This window comes from Habropoda laboriosa, unplaced genomic scaffold (genome assembly GCF_001263275.1).
Source record: "Habropoda laboriosa isolate 0110345459 unplaced genomic scaffold, ASM126327v1 scaffold337, whole genome shotgun sequence".
NCBI lineage: Eukaryota > Metazoa > Arthropoda > Insecta > Hymenoptera > Apidae > Habropoda > Habropoda laboriosa.
Genome location: NW_017100468.1, coordinates 107,572 through 125,869, shown reverse-complemented (window position 1 = coordinate 125,869; position 18,298 = coordinate 107,572). Strand labels below are relative to the sequence as shown.

Genomic DNA, 18,298 nt, shown 5'->3' with positions numbered 1-18,298 from the left:
TAAATATCTTACAATAGATTTCAAGATGCGGCTCTTTCTAGTTTGCATTAATATAATTTGTAATCCCTTCATTAAATCGTCTACTTCAAATTACAATTAATTCAATTCTCAAAAAAATTTTCTACTTGCTTTCATTTCTATACACCCAATACTAATATTTTATTCTTTTCTTTGACAACTGCATATAAATACATGTACGACTATATGTGTATATAGTGCGATGTATAATATATTTATATAATACGAAGATTAATAATACGTCGTTTTTTGCTATCAGTTCACAACGTATCGCATAATATTGGATTGAGCAGAAAATTCGTGCCGATTTTTAAGTAAATAAGTGAATTCTACGTTTTAAAGCAATAATTTCTTTACAAGATATGCACCGTTTTGTTCTATAACTTTTCGCCGTTTCCCGCCAATTTGATAGTTCCATTTTGTCAAAAAGTTCATTCCTAAAATTTCTTTTCAAGAACGAAATTTTGCAAATCATTTGTGATCAATTTTTTCCGATAGACTGCCTTCTCCTTAAACATTAAGCACTTACCAGCGGTATTTTTCCCTTTTTAGTAAATATTAATTTAGAGAAACGTCAAGTGTCGGTAGCCTACTCTATTTTCTTCCACTTTTAGAATACCATAACTCCGAGAAAAAGCTATTACCCAATTGTAACGAATAGATTTCCAAAAGTACGCGTGAAAAAATTATCCTTCTATCTTTTCATCGAGTTTCATTCGTCCTAACGTATTCGTCAAAAATCGGTCCGAACTTTCTGCTCGACCCGCTGTATTGAGAAAAAATTTTTCCTTTTTCAATTAGGAAATAAACGATGGGTAAGGTGTCACTATTGTGGAACGAAAGAAATACTATGAAAAATGTAATCCCTCCTCTCAAGAAGAATACATAAATTTCTCGAAGAATCTTCAGAATGAAGAAGATCAATTATCCAGCAGATTATTAATATTGCACATCAGTCTCCCGCAAAAGCGATCAAATGTGGTAATTAGTTATTCTGTAGCACTCGTGCGCTTATCTCGTGTTCCGAGAGAAAAGTCACTCGGTCCAGGAGACATGGTGCGAGACAGTACATTGGCTCTGTTTGCGCTTGTTAATCAGTTCAATTGAATAATGTATTAATACGTCGGGGTCATCACGAGGGGTTAATCGCAATGTCCACGCCGGACACGATGGACACCATCGATGAAGCGGAGCAGGCATGGCGTGAGTATTATTAGCATTTAGGACGACTTTTCTTCCTCGAATTCTCGTTAAATAGATATTTCAACGAAGTAGAGAACGTAAAACGCTCGATAGAAAAAAAGAAACCTGGTTCGAAGTGTCGAAGGTTAACGCAGCGACAGTTGAATTCTCATAATTTTCGTATATGTATATGTATATTTGAATAAATATCTATTGTACGTGCAACTTTTTTTTATTGGCAAAAGGTAAAATAGGAAACTACATTACAGTTTTTGGGAAAGTATTTTAGTGTAACATTTTGATCGATCTTAGCAATTTTCTTCGATTCGCGCGATTAAAACTTGAACTGAAGTAAATTCTGTGCAAAATGGCGACTCTTGGCTGCTGTTTACAGAGATCCTTAATTTGCAAAGTTCATTACCGTGACGCGTGGTACTGAAAATAATACAAAACCTTAACGTTACGCCTTTGTTTTTATTTTCTCTCGTACACCGCAGGGGATGAGTATTAATAACTTAAAACTACACTTTGCGAAGGAAAATATTCGAGCAGATCTTATTTTAAGGACTTACAATCTCATTTTTACGTAACACGTTAGAATCGCAACTAATTCAAGCTTCTGTTTGTATTTATTGTATCCGTGTAAAGAACTGTTTAATATCTGTACATATACGAATACATAAAGCAGAAATGCAAATTTTATTTAACAGATGACGAACGATGAAGGAAATGATGAGATAATGTAATTCGTGTTATGCAATACGCAGAATATCTCGGTCAGTGTGGTCACCAAGTGTACAATATCTCCGTTATTTTTAAAGATACGAGAAATTGGTTGGGAAAACAATTGTAAAGACTTAAGAAAGCCTGCATTGTGATAGAGCAATTAGGTCATGGTAATTTTTTTTACACATTTCAAGATCATTTCTGTGTCTTTAAATAGAACTACGTACCGTGAGTTTTCAGTTATTAATATAAAGTTCAATTTTTTATTAAAATTGAAGATTTTGCTACATTCGTCAGATTATTACCATTTTTACATCACCTTGTCATTTCGATGATAGTTCAAAATGATGTTTAGAAGATTGTAAGAATTGCTCTTGGAACATCATTCTAAACAATTTCACTTGAGAGTTTCATCCCCGTGAAAAAATCTAATAGCGTACAATGTCTGCACTTCGCCAAATTTATCGTTGTGGAAATTACGCGTATTACGTATAATACGCGATAATCAATTACCACGTTATGAATTGAACGGCTGTCACGTTGATACAATACGCGTAATCTCTCTGTTAAGAGAACATCGTCATTACCATTATTGCCAATTACCATTTTTCTGCGATACGTTTATTTCTAAAACATGGTGATATTTCAATAATTAATATACTTAAATCATCGTCTATCAAAGGAGTAGTACAATCATGGCGCAAAAATTACTTCGACGCAGAAGTTTTGTTCCACGATTATACTGTAATATTTAGTCTGCTAGTTATTGGGTCAGTATTTTAAAGAAATTTTAAGCAATTATTTTCATTAAAGTATTAGTAAACATGATAATTTGTCAGTATTTCAAGTAGATGGTCAGTGTGTGTAATAAAATGTTCTAATCTAAAAATTTTAATTTTCTTTACCAGAAAAGAAACGAATACAGACCGAATAAACAAAATTGTACTGACAAACTGCGATTTAATACTGACAATTAATTATCTATACCGACCAAAATATTCATTTTTACTGGCTGTTTATTTTCAAACATACTTACCATCAATTAAAACAAAATACTGACCAAATAAATAGAAGTGTAATATTTGTACCATTTGTACAATAAGTTACCGTTCATCTTACGCATTTTATCTTTTCTAATCACCTTGCACACTTTTTGAAAATACAAAGAAGCATTTTCTTCGTTGACCGGTTTGATTAATTTGTGAAATAATTAATGGTTTTATTTTCTTCCTTTTTTCTTCACTCTTCACGCACTAATGAATTATAGTACAATTTGCAAAGAACTGTGCAGAATGTACATGTAATTGTAGATATCGGTGTAACTTGAATTCATTATTTGTAACAAAAGCTTGCATGCTATTTGAAACATTCTTTCGTACTGTTTTGAAAATTAGCATAGAATGGATGTATTAGTGATGGATGATTATAAAAAATCGTGCTATCTCCAAATTTTGTTCAAAGTTTAAAAAAAAATGCAGCAGATTCGGTACTGCAAATGTAACATAAGTTCAACTCCGATGAAATCTGGGCTCCCGTTTTTGTCTTTCCACCAGAATCAAGTAATTTATTAACTTATACACTGCTCGCCAAAAAGGACATTGCACCATCTGAAAAACGAGATTGCACAAATCTGAAATGTACTTACATAGATTGTTTGGGGTGTTGAGAAGGAAAAACGGCTACAATTTGGTTAAAAAATGTCTTATTTATTTAAAAAGAAAAGGTGATTTGTTTCCTCAGAGTAGCTCGACTTCCAGATTTGTGCAACTTTAATTTCTGGGTGTTACATTTTTCTTTTTGGCCAACAGTGTATATTTCTACCTTTTACACCTGCATCCCTCATTTCCTTCTTGTCTCCGATTTGAAGCACAAATGGTGAAATCTTCGATACTAACATATCAGCATACACTATACGCCGTAAATATCGTTTCTTCGCACATATTATGCTCGATGCTGTTTGAAGAATGTTTAGTTGTCCTCTTTCCTCAGCTGTACGTCAGAAACCACGCTAATTAAACACTTATGTGGGATTCAAGTAAGGAAATACACTTTAAAGTGACGTAATATCGAAGTTTCAAGTTACCAAAATTTGAAACACCATGAAGAAACTTCCTGTCGTATGTTGTTACTGTTGTATGTTCAGATGAAGAATTTTGAACTGTTATTTATTGAAATATTTCCGACTTTTGGGTGCAATCGAAATTTTATTAAAGAATGAAAACAGATCAATCGTGAAAATAATTTCCTTATTGTCGATGATCTTCCGCCATTTTTCTAGTAGCTTACGAGTACTATCGGGATAGAAACTCGGTGGTTTTGAATCAACTATACGAATCCATTAGAAAAGAATGCATTTCTACACCTAATAAATACATTTTTACTTTTTATTCAACGTAACATTATTAATCAAAGTGTGTATTACTTGAACCATCGAATTACTATGCTCTTCGTGAAGTATTGGATTTCTGGATTTTACAAAACCAGAGAACGCATTTTGTATCACCTCTTGATTTTGAAATGCTTTATCGTTCAAAAAGATGATGGAATGTGATAACGAGTAGAAAAGAGATATGGTGAATGTGGTGGATGAGATAAAATTTTATATCGTAATTCATGGAGCACTTTGAACGCCATTTATGAAACATGTGGTCGATATTATCGTGCAGAGAAATGGGGCTTGTTTACCATTGCCATATATTTTTTCTTCAATTTTTCATGAAAAGTAGTCGATCCTTGACTGCGCAATTCTGCAGTAGTTGATTCTGTTTACTTTGCAAAATTGGAAAAATTATGAAATATATCGTTTTCTGACGATCTAAATTCGGGTTTGGGTAAAAAACTGGCTGGTTCATTAGCATCTAATCATTAAACAGATCGTCCGCTATTATATAGAATTCATTTTTCATCATATAGTATAAAACGATTGAAAACTAGTGCGTTGAATAGTGAATTACCTTCGGTTCCGCTGATTCCACGAGGGTCTAACTTTTGGGGTTTTTTTCACTTTGCCAATTCCTTCTTTTTCCAAGCAGGGATTTCGATTTTGTATTACGACATTCAGTACTCTGTTCTTTATTTAGGTAATATTATATTATTTAGGTAATATAATTTAGGTTCTTTATAAGGTAAGACTGCCTTTTACGCAGAAACTGTCTCTAATGGTTCACTTTGAACATCGATTTTGAAGATCGTCGACACATTTTATCTCCTTATATCATTGTACTCACCTTTTAACACTAAAACTACCGACCGGGTCAAAATGACCCATTAGCGACTTTCCAAAAGTGAATTTTTATGTAAGTAAAACGTGATTGGAAAATTCGATTCATACCGATACAAATGGAAGCGTACATGTAGAATATAAATTCGGAAAGTTACAAGCGATAATACTTACCAGTATAGAACATTCACGTTTTTTCGAAAGATGCTAATGGGTCATTTTGACCCAGTCGGTAGGTTTAGTGTTAATAGAGTCTTTGTGATTTATACAAACAGTTGTATTAGGTTGCAACATGTGAAATGTCTGATTTTAAACCACAGCTTTAACCTTTTCGCTACGGCGCGCTTGTAACAAAATATGATCGCTATGAACGGAGCGCATTACTGATTAGTCGACACTGAGGTACGGAATGCTACGAAGTAATTACAAGTCGTTTCTTGTTCTCTAAATTTTACAATGAAGTTTATTATATTTAGTAATATCATTTTATTTTCTAAAATATAAAAATTTATAATTATAACTTATTTTTTAAAATATTACATTATAATGTTCATATAATATTTCTTATTACAATATAACAAAATTACTAAAGTATTTAAAGGCGATCACATAATTAATAATCAACTTTGGTATGATAAAGTTCAAAACGTGGAGCCACACATAAACCAACATCACATTGTGAACAATAGTATCTGGACTCACGTCTTTTTCCTTGTTTACTGCAGATGACACATTTTCGAACTTGATTTTTCTTTTTTGCCGCCTTATTCGAATATACAGACGGAAAATGTCAAAAGTATATATGGTATGAACGTATATATACGCTCTTCGTATATGAATGTTCATTCTTCGAGGGCGTATATATACGCCCTTCGGAGCGAAAGGGTTAAATCATCGTAACTTGTTTTATACAGTGGAGTCTCGGTTATCCGAGTCCCGTTCAACCGAGATTCCGTATTGTCCGAGGTGGTTTGAACTTAAGTAAAATGAAAAAATGACATTATTTTTTAGGGTCGATGGGTGTTCATAAATCGTGCAATAAAATCATAAAAAACATTTTCATGTTAACTATTTAGTAAATAGTTAATTGAACTTAAATACATGTACAATATTATTATTTAATTGATAAACAGTTAATTAAACCTAAATACATGTACAATTTTACATATGAACACCCTTTGATCCTTCCCTCTTATCCGAGTTTTCGATTATTCAAGGTAGGCTCGATCCACGTCACCTCGGATAATCGAAACTCTACTGTATTATATTTTATTAATCAAAATAGGAACCATTACAATCGACACATTTCTGCAAACGAGTGACAAGTTTTTTAAATCCATTTTCATAGAATGTCGGTGTTCTGGTATCGGTAGATTCTTTGACGGTATTTCCTACGTTATTTGCTTGATTCGCGAAGGTTTTCCCGCTGCGAAAATCATCTAGTAGATGATCTAAAAAATGATAAATCGTATTTTCGATCCTCTTCGATTGATCAATGCCGGTTATTTAATTCGTCATTTCTGGTGCAATACTTCTCCGCGGTGATAGCTTCACCTGGTTTTAGGAAGTTCAATTAGGAAATTTCAACCACTTTTCCACTCGTACAGAAAATAATGCGAAAATCGTGCTAATTCATGATTTGCAGAAACCTAAAAAACATGCATTTAAATACGAGAATGTTGAAAGATTAAAACCATGAAAGAAAGAGGCGATTCTAAGCATTTAAATGACGTACAATACATCTACGAAGATGAACATATTTATCGGTAGAAAAAGTTTAGAAAATTGGAATAACAAAATCGGAGATTTCATATGTTACAATCTAATATTTACAAACATCATTTTTGCTTCTCTTCGTTATGAACACAAAAGGATTCCTCCAAACCGCCCAATGAATATTACACTTACAGTGACACCCGCTAATATTCCGACACTCTTTAAAACAGTATAACTTTTTTTAAATTGAACTTAACGACGTGTAGAACAAATTTTGAAAAGATTGCAGTTTGTGGGAATCGCGGAGAAAATTGTAAAGGTCACTGTTTACAACTTTTTTATCTGAGCACGTAATGAAAATTTAAAAAAAAATACGTTTTGTAGGTCTATGTCAATTATGTACATGCTGAAAATTTCATCGAAATCGGTTAACGTTGCGATGAAAAACGCACTATTTCACAACTTACGGCCTGTAACTGTAATAAATCTGAAGATTCTTACATCTTTCGATGCCTGTCGCTTGCTTCTCCATCGACCGATTTCGATGGAATTTTTAGTATGTGTATAATTGACATAAATTTTCATTACAAGCTCAGATAAAAAAGTTGTATACAGTGACCTTTACAAGTCATCTACTCTTCGTTCAAAATAAGAATAACCTCGTTTCGCCCATGGGACGTGCCTAAGGCAGGGCTAGAACCACTATACATCGTTCAAAATAAGAGTAACCTCGTTTCGCGCATGGGACGTGCCTAAGGCAGGGCTAGAACCACTATACATCGTTCAAAATAAGAGTAACCTCGTTTCGCGCATGGGACGTGCCTAAGGCAGGGCTAGAACCACTATACATCGTTCAAAATAAGAGTAACCTCGTTTCGCGCATGGGACGTGCCTAAGGCAGGGCTAGAACCACTATACATCGTTCAAAATAAGAGTAACCTCGCTTCGCGCATGGAACGTGCCTAAGGCAGGGCTAGAACCACTATACATCGTTCAAAATAAAAGTAACCTCGTTTCGCCCATGGGACGTGCCTAAGGCAGGGCTAGAACCACTATACATCGTTCAAAATAAGAATAACCTCGTTTCGCGCATTGGACGTGCCTAAGGCAGTGCTGGAACGTTCAAACCCCCACTTAACCGCCTACGTTTTTCTCCGCCTTACCCTCTGCTACGCTCTCTGTCTATGCGCAGAACGGACGAAAATCGGTCCGAGAGCGAGGTTATTCTTATTTTGAACGAAGTGTAGTATACTAATCCTTCTAACTTCTAAAAAAAAACTCAAGTAATTTGGTCCAATTTTGAAAAAGTTATACCATTCTAAATAGTGTCCGATTATTAGCGGGAGTAACTGTATATTGAGAAGATCCGTATTTAATAATCCTAAATGAAACGCGTATTGAGAAAGAACGTACATTTTCAGCTTATCACGTTCTTTCTCGTGTTACGCGTCGTTTCTTGTAAATATCGCAGGTATATATCGCTGTTGCGTGACCACGTCCCTAAGCTAATAGAATATCCGTTGAATATTCACAATGCGAAAGAATTCCATTGTTTCCCGATTTCAGCGACTAGAGAGGGTCATATTGTGTTTCGTCCGTTGAACGAAAATCCTCTTTTCCAGATGAGATGCTGGAATGCGAGACCGGATCCCTGTTGGGCCGCGTCGCGGACCTGGAGAGGCAATCCTTGGCCCAAAGGGACGAGATAGTATGTCTTCGCGCTACACTCGCGGACGCATTGAGGCGAATTGCCCAACTAGAGGGGCGCGAGAAAAGAGAAGATGAGAAAAGCGAGAGAAGGAACGAGAGATTGGTATCCTCGCCGTTAAGGAATGGACACGTACCACTTAGAAGTGAGTATGCACGACTGCCTCTTCTATCTTTGTTTCGATAATTTTGCCGGTTAGAGAAAATTTCGATCGATCGAAATTTCAGAGCGTAGGATCATCTAGCTTTCAAATTCTACCCACACTCGTGTCACATTTATTACGTTCGTTAAGAAATTTCTATCAAAACTCTTGCATGATAAATTAGAATTAGTCTAACAACACATACAGTACAGTAGAGTCTCCCCCGTATCTGTATTGACCCTTTGCACTCCGAATTTTTTTTTTTTTCATTTTCTTTCCAATAACTCCGTATTATTTTAAATGGTTTATTTAAAATGTACTTCAAAGGACAATTGGTTGATAGGAAGCAATGTAAACAATAGCTTCATCACACGTATATGACACTTTTCTGTAACAATTGGACTTTTTTGTTAGAAGAAAGGGTTGTTACGTCCGTAACCTCCAAGCCTAGCGAACCTCTCTTGTCTTCGGGGAAACCATAGAAATCCTACAACGATCACACACTCTGTATTCACCAAAATTCCTTCGAGCAGTTACAGCGAAAAGCTACTCAAGGGTAGTGCAATAAATCAGACAAGAACCGGGCGCGTCACTCGAGACTATGCGAGGCACCGAGAGCCCGACGCTCGAGGATGCCCGTGGGTCGGAGTGCCACGCGTCTGGTTCATGTCTTCGACATCCTTCGAAGGTAAACTCCTTGAATGGACTGACCGAAACCGGGGGCCCTGAGGTACGAAAGGTGCGTAACAGGGTCATATACGTGTGATGTTGCTTTTCTAAGTATAAAAAAAATATTGTGAAATATAATACATATTTAAGCTTGCAATTTAAAAATGTCGGGTGCGACTGGACATAGGAGTACCTGTGAATAAAATCTAAACTTGGGTAGGCTCGCTGTACTGTCCGGAAAATTGCCAAACTATCTATCCTCGTCTCAATCTTTCCTCCTCTAACCCATTTCCACCATCCCGAGGACAGGAGAGGGAAGCAGCTTAAACAAACCAACGCGCTTCCAGCGCGGACACTCAGTTGTATATCCTAGCATCAAGGAACGCCTCTGTACAGAAACCGATACCATAAGTTTTAAAACATAAATAACTGTGTAGAGTTACATCCTTTTTGTTCGGCCGAATACAGGAAAGTGTGCGTAAGATTGTATGTAAATATCGCTACGAAACGGCTGTTCGGATAACAGAACGTTCAGATAGTAGGGTATTCGGGTAATAGGAGTGCGGATATGGGAGGCTCTACTGTATAATGCAATTGGGAAATGTATAAGCACGTACTGTTTTTCAACCAAGCCTAGCGAACCTCTCTTGTCTTCGAGGAAACCATAGAACTCCTACAATGGTCACACACTCTGCATTCACCAAAATTCCTTCGGGCAGTTACAGCGAAAAGCCACTCAAGAGTAGTGCAATAAATCGAGGATGCTCGTGGGTCGGAGTGTCACGCGTCTGGTTCGTGTCTTCGACATCCTTCGATGCCCCAAAAAAGGGGCAATTGTCTAAACTTGGGTAGGCTCGCTGTACTGTCCGGAAAATTGCCAAACTATCTATCCTCGTCTCAATCTTTCCTCCTCTAACCCATTTCCACCACCCCGAGGACAGGAGAGGGAAGCAGCTTAAACAAACCAACGCGCTTCCAGCGCGGACACTCAGTTGTATATCCTAGCATCAAGGAACGCCTCTGTACAGAAACCGATAGTCAATAAACTTGTGTGAATTAAATCCTGCGGTAGTCACTGTCGCCGCCCCTATCCCAGGTAAACTCCTTGAATGGACTGACCGAAACCGGGGGCCCTGAAAATACTTCCTGACCTTGAAAATACCGAAAAAAATGGAATAAAAAAAAATAATAGTACGATGGCGATGTGCATTCTTCGAAACTACTCTAACTCTGATGTAACCATATTTCATATCTTTAAATCCAACAAAGATATTCAGGTGTTCTGCTTCTCGTGACTCACCCTGCATGTACGTATTTTAAACTTCGAATTAATATACAATAAGAGCAAACTTTAAGAATAATTATTTCTTTATTTTGCAAAAAATATCATGAATTCTGATTCATCCGCATTTTGCGTTTGGGTATGTAATTGATGTACACGTGATAATCGATAAATCTTCTACAAGAAAAATGAACAAAAAGTTCTAATTTTTTAATATATTATGTAAACAAATGGACTTCTTTCGAAACTGTTTACGCAGCCACGTTAGTCGTTTAGAAATTGCAAATTTTGTCAATTTACACTATCGCTATCTCGTTATCTCTAATAGATTTCGAAATATTGGACTAAATATGTTTACTACCCCCGACCTTGAGGACGATTTTTACCCTTTCAGTGTGGATGATTACCGATAAAAAGAAAGAAACGTGTCGGATATTTCTTTGAGATCTACCACATACTGAAATTTCATCGAAATCGGTGATATTTCCTTGTAAGCACATTAGGTCTTACAAAAGGAACATAAGAAGTGCTATATAACATCTCCGATTTTGGTGAAACTTTATAAGTCGATAACATTCGATAGTTTCTGTTAATCTTTTGTTCGAAATATTAAGTAAATATAAGATCTAAAGTTTAAGTATTTAAAAATATGACGATTAGAAAAAATGGGAATACTATTTTTGAGCTGAATTTTATATGATGTTAGAGGTAGCATAATTCTGATATATGATTGAAATTCAAAGAATCATGTGTATTGACTATCGTTACTTTGAACGTAGCTATGATTTTAAATAACAACAAAAGTTCAAGACATCAGACATTGCAATGCTTCTTTTTAATATGAAGATACGTATGTATAAGTGGCAAAACTGGAGTATTAAATACTTGATAACTCTGCATCAATATTGTTAGCATTTAAGACGAAAATTATGAATTTATTCATTTCTTTTATCTTAGTTAACTATGGCGATAAGTAATTGGAGCAATATATAGCGACTCCCACTAATATTCGGACACTATTTAGAACATTATAATTTTTTTATAATTGGACCAAACGACTTGAGTTTTTTTTGAGAAGTTATGGTTCATTTGTGCATTCGTATTTCAAACCATATTTGATCGTTCCTTGCAAATACCTTAGAACGCGTTTTGCAGCGATCCAATGCACTTCATCGTAACAATGATTATATTGGCTCAATGAAGGTATGTCCCGTACAGGGTGTCCCGTAAAGAGTGTAACACCCGGAAATGGGGGGTTGCGGGGGTGACTCTGAACAACTTTTTCCTTTACCAAAATGTTGGTTGAAGCTTCGTTTTTGAATTATTAACGAAAAACACTGGCCAATCAGAGCGCGCGTAGAGCCCGCGCCCAGGCACGGGAGCGCAGGGACTGATCCGCGCGCGATCATGAACAAACGCAATGGCACAACGTGGGTATCGAGGGAAGCGTGCGGCAAATGTTACATCGTCTTAAATTAAGAATAATTTGAAATTATTCGTTATTTATGAATAACAAATAAACTAATGAGTCGTTTAACACGTTGAATGCCGGATCAATTCTACGTAATTTGTCCACGGTGCCGAAAAGAATTTTTTATTCTAATACGACGCATTGCAATATGTATAAATAATATGTCAATAGTTAGAAAGAAAACTATTTAAATATGCTGCGTGATGCATTAGGTGAAAATTTGACAAATACTACCATTTATTCAAATTAAATGCTTTTACTAATTTTGAGACCGCCGGTCACCGATCACCCCCACGGAATTCAACGTATTAATAACTGTTTTTGACACTTTTATTCGTTAGTCGAAAGGAATAAAGTGTTTTATTACTTATGAAAAACTTACCCATTCGTCTACGAATTAACCTGCTTCGACGGAAGTGGGTCATTGTGCCGATCCTGACCTTTCAAGGCAACCCTCAACAGCTGATGTTAGGGCCGGGTCGGTGAACTCACTTTACTGCACAGTCACTTTTACTGTTTTCGACGATATTATAAAAAATAAATCGTTGCTACATCGTAATCGCAAAATAGCCAAATTAGTATAATTTATGACACTGAGGTGGGTGAGGAAACGCCGTTACACTGTTTTCACCTCAATTTATTAAGATATACATAAGTGTGACGGTAGGTGTACAATTCGCCCGGAAAATACAATCGTTTTATGTGTTAACTGGCCCTGCGGGCAGCGGTTCGGCGGGTACGTCTCGACGGTTAGTAGAAGAAAAACTGAACTGAGGTTTTTATATTGGTAGGACAGGGAGACAGGAGCAGAGATAGATAAAGATAGAAGTAGAGAAAGTGGTGGAAACGGAAAATTTGTTTATTAAAATTTAGACCACGAAGATTTGCTCGATAGTTTAGATTACCCGTCATTCTTTGTTTAATCGATTTGCGTGAAATATATATTCACCAATTGTTTTTCACTTCGTATGGCGCGTCCTGGGCCTTTAACCTATTACCTTTATATTGATTCATCTACATAAAAGTACAATATATTCATTTCCAACAGTTTTTCCGACGAAACTCAGTGAATAATTGTGAATATCTTTCACTTCGTAATTCATAAAAAAGGCAGATTCCTTTTTAAGATTTTCGTTAAAAAATTTTTTTCTACATTTCAATCGTATTTTAGATTTAGATTTTTCTTCCTTTCTAGAGAAAACCTGTTAATAATATTATACAGTTTCGAAGGAAAAGTAAAAAGGTTTTAATACTCATCCAAATTCATGATAAACAGGGAAAAGACTATCTCTTCAGACATATGAGGGAAGAAGAATCGAAGGACCATCGTTACCAAGTCAGCTGCTAAAAGTGAACAATCAAATAGTATTGCCTCCAATTCCACAGTTAGAATATCTTGACACCGAAGAATACGCCGAGATCTGTATGAATCCAGATTTGGAGGAGGACTCCACTGACAGTGAGTGGGGGATGAATCAACTCAGAGGCAGAGCTGACCGAATTCGGTCACTGGGTGCTCAGATGGTAAGAAAGATTTGCTCTCGTGACTGTTCTCGTCCTTATGATTGTGGTTCTTCTTCCCCAATTAAGGACAAATATCATCAGTACCTCTTGTCGCCCAAGATTGACGAGGCCAAAAGTGACACTGCTGTTCTTGCTCCTATCGAACTCTCTAGATCCAACAAAACTGAATGTATCAGAAATTTTTGGTCAACTTATCGTTCTCAGATTGATTTATGGATCAAGGACAGAAAGAGAATCATTATAGAATCAATTCTAAAGACAGCCAAAAAAGAACCCATAATACTGGAATGCTTGATGGAGGGGGTAAAAATCGGTCAAACTATGGCTCAGAGCTCGCAGACAAAAAATCTTAGTCTGATGATACAATCCACAGCTTGTAACATGTAGACAGTATGCAAAAAAGTGTTAAAAGAACACACTGCATATCTGTCTCAACTAACAGGCTTTACAGCACAAGTAAACAAGGCGTCGATTAATATCAGCAATGCAATGAAGAAAGTAGAGGATCTTCAACTGGCTGCTATCAATCGTCAAGTGGTAGCCCCACCGCCTCTTCCACTAGTAATTCAACCTGTATTTTTACCTCCTCCTCAATGTCAGGACTGCATGCTCACATGTGAAGATTCGAGTGATTCTTCCACTGAAGAATCTTCTTATCCGGTTGGTATTGCCGGGGATGGGACATACGTGTATATGAACCATTATGCAGTGATTAGAATGCTACGTACGCAGACTAGCCGACACGGCGGCGCCGAGACTTCTGCCTCACGCGCACCCCCTAGAAGGCCCTCGAGATAGGGTAACCGAACGCATTCCGTTCCCACGAAAATCTAGGGCCCCCACCACCAAAAGCCACGATTTTTGGTGTATATAAAGGCACGATGTTTGATGCTCTGGGGCTCAGTCTTTTACCAGAACGTTACTCCGCCAGCCGGAACGCAAGCAAGATCGGGTTGTAGTCCCTTTCGAGCATAGAATTATTATATTCTCAATACGGTCTAAGACACCCCCGTGGCTCGTCGCGTAAACTGAGAAGGAATATCCTCGCCCAGTCGAGAATTGACCATTTAACTATTTAACTATCATTGTAACCGATCATTGGATCGAAGAAACTTGTAACTTCGCATTTATACTAGAATATATAGCTTTGTTAAGTCAGACTCGCTCATTTCAACCAAACTTCTCCTGAGTAACATTAGTAACGAATCGGCTAGACTCACAAAGATATACCTTTACTGCTCGAGGTACAGTAATGTCTCTCCAAGTGTCAGCCAGTTTGGATTCTACAAGTGTCAGTATAGATGGTCCTACGTCTGGGTGTGCGTCATTGCTACGCCTATGTTATCTCGCTCGCTGTCAGTCAAGCGTGTAACGCTACACCACTCGGTTTCTTTTACGAGATTTCACGGCTCGACAATTCATAATAGAAAAATATAATTTCTTTAATTCCTTTTTTTCATCTGAAATTTTTTTTAACATGTTGGTGAGATTTTTCTGATGAAAATGATGAAACATTTACTTATCAATATTTATTGAGTAATTAATTTAATGTCGACCTACCTCCACGTAAAAAAATGTAGGGCCGATTCTACAAGTGTCAGTCAAATGTAGGGCCGATTCTACAAGTGTCAGTCAAACTGTAGGCCAATTCCCCAACTGGCAGTCAAACGGTAGGCCGACTCTATTATCTCAATACAGTGAAATATCTGGCGTGATAGTGACAGTGAACGTGTTAATAAGTAAATGTTGTTCAAATTATGTCGTGTTTGATGTAATTTTCATCAGAAAAAATCTCATCAATATGTTAAGAAAAATTTCGGGATAAAAAAACGTAAAATTAAAAAAGTTGGTATTTAAATCGCTTGGTTGCCTCGACTCACGTTTCATCCTTATCTTTTATTCGCTGTCCTTGTCTACGTTCGGCAAACTACAAAGGCGGGCGCGAGGCTCGAAAACGTAGTCCGTGACTCTACAAGTGTCAGGTTTAGGTTCCTTGCGGACTGACACTTGTGGAGACATTACTGTATATCTAACTGTACGATACGCACAGTCCTCAACCCTTCTGCCTCTTGGAGAACAACGTAGTAACCACATGCGTTGAAGGTTCCAAACCTCCTATCAACTAACCGAAATTCCGCTCCGTATAAGGACACAAAGCGCAATCCGTAACAAGAATAAAAGTTGGTAGAATAAGCAGTTTAGATACCAAAAAACACAGACTCACACCGTTAATCAATCTGGTCGGAAAGAAAGTTGTCGTAGCAGAATTACTTTTACACAAAGACTTATCCAAAATCAATGCACTAGGAATCAGTGATCCTAGATGGCTGGACGATCTAAAAGGACACATTACACACGAGATCAAAATGAGAATTATCAACAAAGCCGAATCATTTGATACTGTTCCTTTTCAATGGAAACTCGTGAGCAAAGATCGACAACCTTGTAATCTTTAATATTATACAGTTTTTATTTATAAACAATACCATACCAAACAATAACATACATTATAAAAGAATCTATTTATACTTTAGATACATGGTAAAAGAGAAAAACGATTTAAGAGTAACGTATTATTATTTTTCTAATGCACATGAAACATGTCGTTTACATAGAACTTCGAATTTGATTAGCATAATTTAATTTTTTACGCGAAGGCATGCTTTTCGTGCGCATAACCTCACTTTCGTACCTTCAATTAAATTAGATAGAGTAACTTAATAATACTTCATACACGCGACACTGATCTACTTATACACCTGTTTAAATTAAGATTTTATAAGAAATTGTCTTTTCCTGTTTTCAACAAGCGCGTTAAAATTTCGGTGATTTCTTCATTGCTGCTCAAAATGAATATTTCTTATGAATTAGAATTGAGGTTTACGATGCGGAATTTGCGAATACCAATTACACAACCTTTCGTTCATTTTTCAATATTACTCTCGTTATATTCGACAAAATTTCGAACACTTGAAAAGTTGCATAAGTAAATCTTACACCGTTATCAAATTCAGAACAACGAAGTTCAACTCGAACCAACTGAATTTTAATCTTCACATTTGATTACTCTCAATTTTTGCTTCTTTAAACGATCCGTATCGTTTATGCGAATAATCTGCGTGAAAAGAGCGACGAGCCAAACGGAACATCCGCTGAAAATATCGATCGACACGTTTAACCTAAAATTACAAATCGATATTCAGCGGTGTCGAGAGTAGCAATTAGTTCGTTCAAATAAATCGCCGCGTAGACGGGAACGATATCAATTTTCAGGACACAGAGGATAGTGTTGCGTCACGGCATGACGAATTTTCGAGGCAATCGTTACGAAAGCCGTCGAGGCATGTCGCGAATTACAGATACGGGGAAGCCTCGCGAGGTTCAGCCCATTTGAAACAAACTTCACCAGGCATACCTGTTAGCACGCGACGGCTTTGGGTCACGTTCCGTTCTCCTCGCGTTGCATCGAACAATTGCTGCACTTGGACCTGAACTCTGAGCTATTTGCTCGTGGAAATTAAATCCCCGCCACGATTTCGTCAATGTTCGACACGTTGACGTTGAGAAAAGGTCCCTTTGAATTTCCCCTCGAATATTTATTCTTGTTACAATTCATTTCTGAACGATTTATGACTTGAAGAAGCAAAAAGTCTCTCGTAAAAATTTTACTTCTATCACAACATGCGGAATAATAAGGATGGAATTGAATCGTTGAAAAAATGTGAATTAGATTCAAACTTTATGTACTGCTATGAAGAAATGAAATAATTCGTGAATTTATGTACAGTCAAGGACAAAAATATGTATGTGGGCACACTTCAAAGTAGAGTAACTTTTTTCGAATTGGGCCAATTGAGTTTTGTTTTAGAAGTTAGAAAAATTAGTTTACTATATGACATGTCAAAAAATTTTGAGAAAACTGCAATTAGTCGGAATCCCGAAGAAAATAGCGAAGGTCGCCTTTTACAACTTTTTTATCTGAACTCGTAATGAAAATTGGAAAAATTCGTTTCGTAGATCTGTGTAAATTATACACATGATGAAAATTTCACTATAATTTCACGATATAAATTTCACAATAATACAATAATTTATTTATCGAGGGATTTTCAATTTTTAATTGTACTGTTATGCCTACGTTCGCCGTAAAATACATCATATCGACATTTGCAAGAACGAAAGGAAGTAATTGGTTACCATTCTTACTAATTTTAAACTATAAATTATGTAAAGAGATTCAATTTCAGTTTTAAAACTAAACACAGTTTATCAGGCTAAAAGTGGACGTACAATATATCTGCTGTAAACCATCGCATGTTTTAGATATTCAATTCTGTTTTTTCATTGAAAGTACCTATCTTTGGTTAGGGTACAAATATGTCTTTATGACTGCAAGTATTGCAAATAAAAAAAGACTAGATTAAGGTATTATAACGAATTGATTAATTTATAAAGTGATTCTTGTATGAATAAATAAATATGTATGTAAGTAAATGTATAGAAATAAATAGTTCAACAAATTGTTCTTGTGTTTTAATTCCTATTACTTCTTCCATAATTAGTTACATAAAATAATGGCATGAACCGGACTATTACTTAATAATTTCTTTCTTTAATAACGAGAGCAATTAACATAAATT

At 36.3% G+C, this 18,298-nt stretch overlaps 1 protein-coding gene across 3 annotated transcripts in view; it reads left to right on the top strand.

Annotated features, from left to right (window-relative positions):
* Positions 1–986: 986 nt before the first annotated feature.
* LOC108575979 (echinoderm microtubule-associated protein-like 2) overlaps positions 987–18,298 on the top strand; it is a 56,555-nt gene continuing 39,243 nt past the window's right edge. For all 3 annotated transcript variants that reach the window (XM_017938920.1, XM_017938919.1, XM_017938918.1), the window contains exons 1-2: positions 987–1,221; positions 8,485–8,715. In XM_017938920.1, coding sequence (XP_017794409.1) covers positions 1,170–1,221; positions 8,485–8,715 — 283 coding nt within the window. In that variant the 5' untranslated portion in view covers positions 987–1,169. The remainder of the gene's footprint in view (positions 1,222–8,484; positions 8,716–18,298) is intronic.